Source organism: Vicugna pacos, chromosome 18 (assembly GCF_048564905.1).
Source record: "Vicugna pacos chromosome 18, VicPac4, whole genome shotgun sequence".
Classification (NCBI taxonomy): domain Eukaryota; kingdom Metazoa; phylum Chordata; class Mammalia; order Artiodactyla; family Camelidae; genus Vicugna; species Vicugna pacos.
In genome coordinates, this window is record NC_133004.1 from 44,648,342 (window position 1) to 44,660,428 (window position 12,087).

Genomic DNA, 12,087 nt, shown 5'->3' on the forward strand with positions numbered 1-12,087 from the left:
CCAGACAGAGCTCCCTCCCCGATGGCGCATCCGCGACGCATTCTGCTCAAGGGCTATTGAGCAAGGATAGCTAATTGCAGCAGCAATGGACCATAAGTGCTAACGATTCCATTTGCTCAGGAAGAGAATGTCGAAAATAACTACTGCTCGGGGACACGGCTACCTAGGAGGTGACGGTGGCGCTAACTGGGCCGAGAACACCCAGGACCGCAGAGGACAGGAGTAACTCTTCCCTTTGCGGCCAGACACCCCAGCGCCTCTCCCCTCCTCGGTGGGAATCTCGGAGGAGGCGTCCCACCATGCCCCATGCCGCGTGGAAAAGCACCGCTTTCCAGCGCAAATGCTGCAGTCAGCGCAGACACGGCAGAACGGGGCTCGGGGACGAGTCTGCACACGGCGTCCCTGTCCTCCCGAGCACGCTGCACACACACCCGGCTGGAGGAACAGGACCCCCAGGGCAGAGGAGCAAACCGCACACAGGCCTACCTGGCACTGGCCACACACTCCAAGGTGGCCTCGCTGGACCCGGCCACCACACTCCTGTTGCGCGGGGGTACCACGATGACGGGGGCCGTGGCTTCAGGAGCGCCGACATCCCCTGTGGCAGAGAAAACAAAAGCCCGTGGAACTCCTCTCCAAGGTACCGGGAAGTCTGAGGACTGGACGCGTGACAAACAGGAATCCCGTCAGGCCGGTGGACAGGATTCCCAGTGCCTAGCGACCCGCTCCCTGGGAGCCCTCAGTGTCCTCGAGGCCTCTGCCCGGCTGCAGGAGCCCGGGGTGGAGTCCACAGCCCGGGAGCGGATGTCCGGACGGGAGCCCGAGAGCACCCAGAGCCTCCTGCGCCTCCTGCTGCATTCAGCTGCTGCGCATTTTCCAAAATGCTTGCTGGCTTTGTTATTTTTTTAATTGATCTAAGAGTTTGCTCACGGAGTTACCTAGTCTGTCTACCCACTACTTTCAAGTCCACTCAACCTCACGAAGTTTTCACGCGTCGGGCATTCTGCCAGGCACGCGCGTCTCCTCTTGGGGCCCGAGTGGGATCCCGGAGGAAACACGTTCTGCTAACAAGGTGCGCAGTTCTTTCCAGGAAAGGAGCTTAACCGTCCTGAATCCAGCTCTGTTGTGTGAGTTTCAAACTATAAATAATTTAGCTCATACTTCTGGTGACAAGGGAGGAGAAAAAACACCACGACACATTTTTTGCCACTTTTCTCGCAAGTACTGTTAAAATCAACTACCCACAGTGCACGATACTGCTGCTTGTTTACGGAAAGTGAAGACTGAGCCAACGTTTCTAGATCAGGAATTTCAACAGAGGGTGGAGACGGAGGAGATTGGAAGTAAAAATGAATTGACATCACAGCAAAGGCAAAACGCTTGCTGTAGAACTTGACACCGCAGGGACCCGCCACCACCGGGAGCAGTGGCACAACTCTGGGAGGCCCCAGCTGGCTGGCAGTGCAGTCAGGGCCATCGGGGGAGGACAGCACGGAGACGGGGGACCGACTGCTTACTGACACCAGGTTCCCTCTGCTCTGTGTTCTGGCTTTCCTTGCCTCAGCCGTCTGTGATGGTTTTGAATTAAAGGTTCATGTGAATTAAAAAAAAATAAAAAAGCTTGATGCGGGCAGAGCCAACAAATCAATGTTTTTAAACCTATAAACATCGATTCCACAACGTGAGGCCAGTTCTCGGGTACCCGGAGGTCCCTGGAAAGCAGGAGGCAGCCTTCACCTCCCCCGACCCCGCAGGGCTCCCTGGAGAGCTTCCCTGCAACGTTCTCCGTTGGCAGAAGTGCAGGGCTCGTGGGTCCGGTCGCCAGGTTTCCCAGGAGATGCTGGAGAACAGACACGCTCGTGAGGAGACGGAGGACAAAGGCGGAATGCCAATCAGATGAACGCCTGCCTGTCACCTGCGAAAGTTGCTGATGAGGAGAAACGACCTGAGAAGCTAATATTTGCAAATAGTTCTGCGAAGCGAAGGAGAGCAGCAGGGAGCACGCAGAGGGCACGGGCAAGGTGCTAACTGGGCACTAATCACCGCTCCGCCCCCGCGCAGCACGGGAAGCCCGTGCTCGGCACTCGTCCCCGGCCGGTCAGCCTGGACTGGATCGTGCCCGAGACAGAGCAGCGGCGTCTGCAGCCGCTGGGGGATGTGCGACCCGCCAGCCCCATCGGGGGGGAAAGAGGAAGCGGCTCCGCGTGGACGCTCACGAGGAACAGTAACTTTTATTTGTATCGCACACGCAGCCCGCACCATCACACGAGGTCCAGTCCCCTCACCCCACAGGGTCAACAGGACAAGTCGAGTGACCAGCTCAGTATCGGCTGGTATACATCCATCTGTTCTCGCCCCCCGAGCCTCTGGACCCCGACTCCTCTGTTCTTTCTCATGACGCATGAATCACATGTGACACCTGTTGGAGAAGTAGGTACACGAGATGCAGAAAATGGAACAGGCCCTAAAAAGAGTGTGTCTGCCACACACCCAGCATACACACGTGCTGGTAAAGGGACCTTGACTCAAGGAAACGAGGACGGCAGGACCGAAGCTGGGTCTCGGGGCGGCAGGGCCTGCGCGTTTTCTATGGAAACTGCGGGAACAACACTTCAGTAAAAGTTCACGGAGGTGCCCAGCACCCAGCTCTCCCAGGGGTGAGGACAGTCAGCGTTCATCAGATCACACAGCGCTGGCACACTTGCTTCTTAAAGACAAACCTGTTTTTACATTTCAGGCAAATTCACACGTGCACATGGACTAAAAAGAACAGCACAGGGAGGCTGGAAACGGAACAGAACCCCCCAGACCGTGCCCCCAAAATGGGAACATTTAACTCGGCAACTGGCAGCTTTGCTTCAGTCAGGCGGGGAGCCCAGTGTTGTTCCGAAGGGACCCTGGTCCCCGGAGTGCAGAGGCCTTTGGTCCGAAGTCATTTATTCTCAGTGGAGAAGAACCCTAACCCGCCTGCCTCTCTGTCCGTCCGTCTGTCTGCTCACTTCAGCCGCGGAGTGTTCTGCACGCCGTGCGAGGCAGGAAGCGGCCCGTTCCAGACACAAGGCACTGCCTAACCCCCGGGTTGCGGTCTGTGTCAGAACCGCTCCTCTGTGGCCAGGCCCGCGCCAGGTGTCCCCGCGCCGAGAGCGTCCCCCGGGGGCGCGACCCCTCCATACAGACCCTGGGCTCATCCCTCACTCGCCCTCCGCGTCACGTGGGCCTGAGTCTCTTCTTCCTTCACCGCATTTCAGGGGCTTTTACTCCTGTTTTAAGGGAGGGGAGGTAACGGGTGTGCATTTTTAACCTGCCGAGCTGACTTTTCTACCAATTTTTTCCCCTACATTCAATTTTTAGGAGAAAAAATGCAAAGAAGACTATCTGGGCATTTCTGAAAGAATAAAGCAACCACTTCATCTCTGCTGTTCCCACAGAATCTAAGATATAACAGGCACCCAACAAATGCTCAATGGTTGGTTGATTTTTCATAAATATTCCATAATAACGAGCCACTACTACCACCACCAGGAGAATTGCCCTCTCCTTCAGTGTTCCGCGTTAAAAAGCCATTTCAAAGCTACCATATGCCAGCGTGTTAAGAATCATTTCCGAGAAGACTGAGAACAAATGGGAAAGAGGGAAGGAAACCGCTTCACTGAGCTCCTATCCGGACACTTAGCGTTTCGCCGCATGTTCACACTCACACGTGTTGCCCCGTGACGGCAACAAGCTCATAAGGGAGCTGTTAGTATTCCCTGTTCGTAGATGAGAAAATTGAGGCCCAGCGTCATGTGACGTCGCCTCCTCGTAGAACTTTGGCTGTGCTCGTTTAGCCCCGAATTAAATTAGCTAGAATGCTCCTTCCCCCAGCACTTCCCTCTCTGAGACTTTCCTGTCGCTCTTTCAGGGGCACGCTTCCCAGGCTGGTTCAGGTGGTTGGGAGGGTTTCGGCTGAGGTCAGCCCATCGGGCACCAGGCAGCTTCAAAGGCACAGAGGCAAATGCTCTGTGGTCCGGGGAACAAAGATCTCAGCCGAGGGAAATGGCACACAGTCCGTGTCAGTTTCCCCCGCGTGAACCCCTTAATCACCAAAGAGGCTGAGCAGGGAGAAGTTGCCTGGTTTACATTTAATTACAAAGTACATTTAAATATCAACTCTCTCAAACAGAAAAAAAAAATTCAAAGTCCACTTGAAATGCTAAGCAGTGGAATTACTGCAGATAAAGTAGGATGACTGGAAAACAGCCTGCTTCCCTGTGATCGAGACAGTGGCTTGGGTGGGAGGGCAGCCTGAGGGTACCCAGCAAGTCACACAGACCGCGCGTCGGAGCCGCGGGAGTGGCTGGAGCTGGTGGACGAGACCTGGCGGGAAGGAACCAGCTGGCGCACATCTGAAAGCCACTGGAGGGTCTAGGGCAGAGGGGGGAGAGGATAGGACCTTGTCTTAAAAGAATCAAACTCTGGAAATGGCCTTATTCTAATCTTTTTTATGGCTAAGTAGTATTCCATTGTATATAGCACAGGGAACTACGTTTAATATCTAGTAGTAATTTATAATGAAAAAGAATGTGAAAAGGAATACATGTATATACACAGATGACTGAGACATTATGCTGTGCACCAGGAATTGACACAACTTTGTAAACTGACTATACATACTTCAATTTTAAAAAAGAGAGAGAAATACAATAAAATAAAAACTCTGGAGACTGCAGTGGGCAAAGGAGGACACGGGAGACCAGCCAGGTGACGGCAGGCACTCGTGCAAGACACAGTAATTCGTGTATGGAGGTGGGAACCAGATCTGGGACTTTTCTCAAAGGCACAGGCACGCAGTTGCTGATGGACTGGACTTGGGGGTGACTGTGGGACTGGGGCCGAGGGGGGAGCTACTGTTTGTGAGATGGGAGGGCCAGGGGTAAGGGAATCTGGCTCTGCACCTGTTGTAGGTGGGGTTCTCACAGGTCTCAAGGCTCATCAGCGGCCTGGGCACCCCTCCACGCTCAGTCTTTGCCTCTCTGCTCCCAAAGCTCTCTCACATGTCTTACCCACACTATCACCTCTTTGGAAAGCTGCCCATTCCTCCAAAAATTACATATTAAAAATAGAACTGCCATATGACCCACCAGTCCACTCCTGGGTACACAGTTGACCCCTGAGCAACATGGGGGTGACAAAGTGTCGACGCTCCAGCAGGTGAAAATCCACATGTAACTGTACTGGCCCTCCGTATACATGGCTCCTCCGTATACATGGCTCCTCTGTATATGCAGTTCCACATCTGAGGCTCCACCTAGTGCAGACTGTGTAGTTACTGTCGTGTTTACTACCACTGGGATGCCTCTGAAGCAACACGGCAGGTTGTCCCATCCAGCCGGTCCCAGCGTCAGCTACTTAAGGACCTTGATCTTGTCCATTTGACAGAAGACTGCCTTCCTTTTCATCTAGGGCCCTAACCCTCACTGTTATGCATGCAAATAGAACTGTTTTGCATTGTTTAAAAAATGGGCCCATGCTGTCCAAACTCGTGTTTTTCAAGGGTCAACTGTATATCTGAAGGAAACAGATGGGTCTCCGAGAAATATCCACATCCTCGCGTTCACTGCAGCATTATTCACCAATGACATGGAAACAACCTGCGTCCATCAGCAGAGGAATGGACAAAGGAAGTGTGGTAGGTGCACACACTGGAATATTACTCAGCCATGAAAAAGAAGGAAACGCTGCCATTTGCAACAACATGGATGGACCCAGAAGGTATTATGCCAAGTTATTATCATAAGTCAGAGCAAGACAAATACTGTATGACCTCACTTCTACATGGCATCAAAAAAGTGGAACTCAAGAGAACAGATTGGTGGTTAGCAGAGGCGAGGAGCGGGAGGAGGAAGAAATGGGTGAAGGCAGTCAGAAGACACAAACTCCCAGTTGTAAGATACATAAGCTCTGGGGTGCAATGTAAACAAACAGCCCTGGGCACTGCCAGACATCCACTGTGCTGCAGGATGGCCCGCAGCTGAGACCACTGGTTTGGGGTCACGCTCCTAGGCAGGAGTAAAAACCAGTTCTCTCCAAAAAAAAGGCAAGGCAAACTGCCCACGCCTGTGGGCTGATGACCAGAGTCTCCCTCACCGGGGTCTCAGCTCCTACCCTGGCCAGCTGGTCTGGGCTCTCCTGGGCTCCGAGCATAGTGGGCAAGTCCTGTGTGGGCTACCAGGGGGATGTGTCCCACAGGGCCCTGTGCCCCAGCACGCAGGCCAGACACAAGGACACTCAGCACTTAGTCCTTGCAGGCCCCTCCCCCCGGTCCCCTCCACGGAGCCCCGCGCTTTCCCTGGGTGGAGTCTGGAATCGTTTCTGAGGCCTGAAGCCAGGAACGTGACTTGCTTGGCTGTGAACACCCTCCAAGTCGCAGCTGATCTCAGCCCTCCCCAACTCTTGTCCCTGTAATGAGGCCTCTTCCCATGTCCCAGTTACTGGCTCGCGTCTCTCCGTGCGTGGGACAGCCCCACCCTGTGCGCAGGCAGTGCTGGCCCTGCTCACGTGCCTGCTGCTGCCTGCCAGCCCTTTCTTCTCACCTGCTCCAACCTGGACATGTGGACCGGCCAGGCCCCTGGAAGCTGCCTCACCTCAGTCCTTGGTCCCTTCCATTTCAAGCTCCTCTCCCCTCCCCCAACTACTCCAGATGAGGTTCTCACGCGGCCAGCAGCTCAGAAGTATAGTTAGGAAGAGAAATGAGTTTAGAATCCAGTGGCGATGCCCTGGCTCCCAACTGGAAGCAAGTTACTTTACTCCTCTGAACTTCATCTTCCTAATTTGCAGGGCCGCTGAAAACAGGAGTGCACATTTCAGACCCTCATTTTTGATGTGTGAATGTATGTGTACATGACACACATCACAGAGAACCTGGCACGCAGATGGGGCGCAGGACCTGGAGGTGTGAACACTGCAGTGGATGCAGGAGGAGGCCCTCAGTCCCCGCTCTGCCCTGGGGTTTCACCCCCTCTTCTGCCAGGGACCCCTCCCCACAGACGCTCCGAAGATGCTTGGGCCTGTGTGCCGGGCATGTGGGGCTGGGAGTGTGGACCTTGGGGGAGGCCTGCAGCCCGGCTCACGGCTCAGAGGGAGGGAGCGGTCTGCACACACTTCCCCACACTCCTCCTTCCAAAGATCTCAACGGCTCATTTAAAAAGATGCAGCCTTCTTTCCTTCAAAAAAGAACCTATGAAAAAGCATCTCAACACGTGTGTCTGATCTCTCCCCACCACGGGGAGCCGGCGTCTTGACAGCGCGACTCCTACGAGGCTGAGCCCTTCAGGGTACGTATTTCTAACGAGACCAGGAGGTGTCTGTGCGTGTACATATTATGTGGCACCCCCGAGGACCCAGAGAAATGATTATCAGTGTTTGTGTTCCTGTGTGCTACAGTGACAGGGCTGTAGGCGCAGGCGGACCAGGTCATCCCCCCAGATTCCAAAAGGAGAGTTTCTCAAGGCACAGCCTGGGCACTTGGAAGATGCGCTTTATCGTGAAAAATGAACTAAACAGCATGATTCTTCTCCTGATTGGAAAAATCGTAATCACGAAACAGAAAGTGCCTCCCATCTCTTACTTTCTCCAGGTTCCCTCTTCGGTTCCTGCTCACCGGCTCCTGGGTGGGGGCGGTGGGCGTGCAAACACACAGCTGCTGTGTGTGCTGGTGTCTGAGAAAACCTCCCCGTCCTTTATCGCTCATTCGCCGGAACCCAGTCACAGCCCCGAAGCGGTCACGGCGGCGCAGTGAGCGGCAGTGAGGGGCGCCCGGGGCGGGGGGCAGCACGTGTAGGCAAACCCGATGACAAAGCCTTTGTTCCCTCCAGACGAGTGTGCGCCAGTGGCCTCACTTCTTTTTGTTTACTGTCCAACAGGAGGAGGGAAGGAAAAATGGGAGAAATACAGCAGTACCTCCCATTTACAATTTTATCTTTACATGGACTTCCATTTTTATCTCAATACACTCCTGGACTTCTCTACTGACAGAAGGCGATAAATAAAATACTATGACAGTCTGACAAACAATCCGGCAGTTCCCTTCTCTTCTCATTTATAACATATTTGAAAACTCGCACATTCGGAAATGAATGGAACGTGACAAAAAATGTCTTTTCATCAGCTTTCTACCAGGCAGAGAAGAATGAAGGTGATAAAAGGCGGCTCTACAGTAGGCTTCTGCATGTGTTTGTTTATTTGGGGACGAGCGTGAACTGGTAAACCACAGACCAGGCGCGTGGGTCTAGGACCGCACTGACTGGACGCAGGAGTGATCCAAACAGCTCATGCGAGGGACAAGAGCGATGACCCGCATTTTATTTAAACACATAAACACATCATCTACTGTTTAATAGTAGAAGAACCCTAACCAATAGATAAACTGGGACTATATACAGTTTGCGTGGGGCTGAAGAATAAGAGGGCATTTTTCATGAAGTTAGGTCAATTTTCCAAAGGTGCTCTGAAATTATTGAGAATGTTCCTTGGCACAAGGTCACTCTTGGCTTCAATGAGAAATGGCCGTAAGTAATTCTGCCAAACATGCAAATCTGGGCGTGGGGCCCAAGCCCCCTGGCCAGTGGTGCCCATCTGAGGCAATCACCAAAGACAGCAGGGAACCACAGGACCCCCTGGGGGGGCCTTTGAAGCCTCGGTCCCCTCCACCCCCAGCTGGAGGACTTCCAAGGAAAAAAATTTTTCTCAAAGTTCAAATGAGACGCAAAGCACTTAGAGGCTGGCAGAGCTGCAGGCAGAACACCCCTGCAGCTGGCGGACTCAGATGGAGGAATCACAGCCACATCTGATCTTGTCTGTAATGACCAGAACGCCATCGCCTAGAGGACAAGAGCCACGCTGACGGTGTGCTGTGCCCTCCTCGGACCTGAGCGCCCTGCCTGCAGCAGTGTTCTCCATTCTCACCTACCCCTCCCAGCTGCTCTTCTGCAGCCCCCTGAAATCCCAGGGAACTGGTCACCTCCTCCAGGAAGGCTTCCCGGGCCCTCAGTTAAAGTGATCTTTCCTCTTGGTACCTGCGGCACACTTTTTAAAAACTGTGGTTGAATATACATAATATGAAGTTTCCCCTTTTAACCACTGTTAAGTGTGCAGGTCTGTGGCAGTAATTTACATGGTTGTGTGACCGTCACCACAATCCCTTTACAGAATTCCTTCATCTTCCCAAACTGAGACTCTGTCCCCCCTAAACGGCCACTCCTCCTGCCTCTCTCCCCAGCCCTTGCCGCCCACATGCCGCCTTCGGCTTCTGTGAATCTTACTCTGGGGACCCCATGTCAGCGGAATCAGACAGTATTTGTTCTTTTGTGACAGGCTTATTTCACTTAGTGTAATGTCTTCAGGGTTCACCGACGTAACACGTGTCAGAATCTCATCCTGTTTGAAGTGTGACTAATGTCCCGTTGTGTGGATGGACCACGCTCTGTTCATCCATTCATCCACTGATAAACACTTGGCGGCTTCCACCTTTTGGCTACTGTGAATGATGCTGCTATGAACATGGGCATGTGAATGTCTGTTCAAGCCTCTGTTTTCAGTTCTTTGGGGTCTAAATCGTATGCTAACTGTGTTTAATTTTTTGAGGACTCAACATACCACTGTCCACAGTGGCTGTGCAACTATACATCCCCACCAGCAATGCAAAAAGAGTTCTAATTTCTCCACGTCCTCGCCAACACTTATTTTTCCTTTGTTTAGGTTCTTTTCAAAATAGCCACCCTAGTGCCTGGCAAGTAGGATCCCATTTGGCTGTCGTTTCCCTAATGATCAGCGACGTGGCCCATCCTTCCGTGCGTTTGTTGGCCGCCTGTGTGTTATCTTTGGAGAAATGTTGTTGTTATCTTTGCTCGGTTTTCATTTATTTATTATTATTTTAAAAGGTATTTTGTCCTGTTCATACAATTTTTAAAGGTTACTGTCCATTTACAGTTATTACAAAACATTGGCCATATTTTCTGTTGTACATACATCCTTGAGCCTGTTTATGCCCAGCAGTCTGTACCTCCCACTCCCTCCATCTTTATGTCCTGCCCCCTCCCCTCCTCACTGGGAAGCACTAGTTTGTTCTCTGTACCTCTGGGTCTGCTGCTTTTTTGCTATATTCACTAGTGTGTTGTATTTTATAGATTCCACGTATAAGCAATATCATACAGTATTTGTCTTTCTCTGTCTTACTTATTTCACTCAGCGTAATGCCCTCCAAGTCCATCCATGTTGCTGCAAATGGCAGAATTTCACTTAACAGCTGAGTAGTATTCCACTGTGTGTATGTATAAGGTACACACATATATCTATGTCTCGGAGTTTCTTTATCCACTCATCTGTTGATGGGCACTTAGCTTGCCTCCATATCTTGACAACTGTAAATGATGCTGCTATGAACATTGGGGTGCATGCATCTTTTTGAATCGTGTTTTTGTTTTTCTCAGATACACAGCCAGGAATGGAACTGCTGGGTCATATGGCAGTTCTATTTTTAGTTTTTTGAGGAAACTCCATACTGTTTTCCACAGTGGCTGCACCAATTTACATAGCAGCAGCGCACGAGGGTTCCCTTTTCTCCACATCCTCGCCAACACCTGTCATCCGTGTTCTTTCTGATGGTGGCCGTCGGACAGGGGTGAGGTGGACCTCACTGCAGTGTTGCCTGCATCTCCCTGATGGTTAGTGATGTTGGCACCGCTGTTCATAGATGTTGGATATTAACCCTTATCACTCACGTCATCTGCAAATATTTTTTCCCATTCAGTAGGTTGTCTTTTGGTTTTGTTGATGGTTTCCTTTGCTGTGCAAAATCCTTTGAGTTTAATTAGGTCTCATTTGTTTATTTTGCTTTGATTTCCTTTACTTTAGGAGGTGGATCCAAAAAAATATTGCTGTGATTTGTGTCCAGGAGTGTTCTGCCTACGTCCTCCTCTAGGGGTCTTAGAGGATCTGGTCTTACATTTAGGTCTCTTATCCATTTTGAGTTTTATTTTTGTATGTGGTGTTAGAGAATGTTCTGATTTCATTCTTTTGGAGAAATGTGTATTCTAGTCTTGGCTCATTTCTTTTTATTGTTTTTATTGGAGTGGAGTCAGTTTACAACGTTGTGTCAACTTTGCTCAGCTTTTAAGCCAGGCTGTCTGGTTGTTGAGTTGAGTAGCAGTTCTCCACATTCTCTGAGTTCTCCCTTACCAGAAAGGTGATTTAGAAATATCGCCCCCACTCCATGGCTGCCTTTTCACTCTGTTCACAGTGCCCTCTGATGCACAGAGCGTTTATTTTTGACCAAGTCCAATTCACATATTTTCTCTTTTGCTGCCTGTGATGTGGTATCACATCTAAGAAATCACTGCCAAATCCAAGGCCATGAAGCTTCTCCCCATCTTTCCTTCCAGGAGTTTGGCAGCTCTGGGTCTCAGGTTTATGTCCGTGGGGTAAGCAGTGCCCTTTCCCACTTGGTTAACATCCCTGTGCAGCTGGTGCTGCCCACACCCGGCCCCGTCCCCGGGCCCCGTACAAAGCCACGGCTCTCGGCAAGCGCTGCCAGCTCCCACCGACGTCCTTCTCTGGCCAGGGGCAGGCCTGACCTACGGGGAGGTGGGGAGGTGAGCCAGGATGCCCGTACACTAATGTCCCAGGAAGTTGTTCTCAGCAAATAAAGCATGAGCTTTCTCCCCTCCGGCAAGCCACCGGAAAGTGGCTTCTATACGGTCTCCCTGGGGCTCCCTGGGGCACCCAGGCCAGGAGCTCACTGAGGTCCCTGCACTGGTGTCTGTCCCTTCCCTGCCCCCTCTGCCCGCGCCTCTGCCCAGCTTCCTGGGGTCGCCTCTGAATAAACTAACCCACGTCTCTGTTGAACTCACACGCTGTGCTTCGGGGGGGGCGAGTGAGGCCAGGCCTGTCTCCTTCAGACAAGGGCGTCTGTACCCGCACACATCTGCCCCATCCCTTGTAAACCTGAGGGAAGAGACTCTCGTGACCCCTGTCGTCCTCAGAGCCTCTGGCAAACAGGAACGCCCAACAGCTGCCTGCCAGATCGAATGAGCCTGACTTCACACTTTCCAA

General features: G+C 52.0%; 1 protein-coding gene across 5 annotated transcripts in view; it reads right to left on the reverse strand.

Moving 5' to 3' along the window:
- Window positions 1–12,087, reverse strand: part of SDK1 (sidekick cell adhesion molecule 1) — a 719,511-nt gene that overhangs the window by 203,958 nt on the left and 503,466 nt on the right. For all 5 annotated transcript variants that reach the window (XM_072943395.1, XM_072943396.1, XM_072943397.1 and 2 more), the window contains one exon: window positions 487–598. In XM_072943395.1, coding sequence (XP_072799496.1) covers window positions 487–598 — 112 coding nt within the window. The remainder of the gene's footprint in view (window positions 1–486; window positions 599–12,087) is intronic.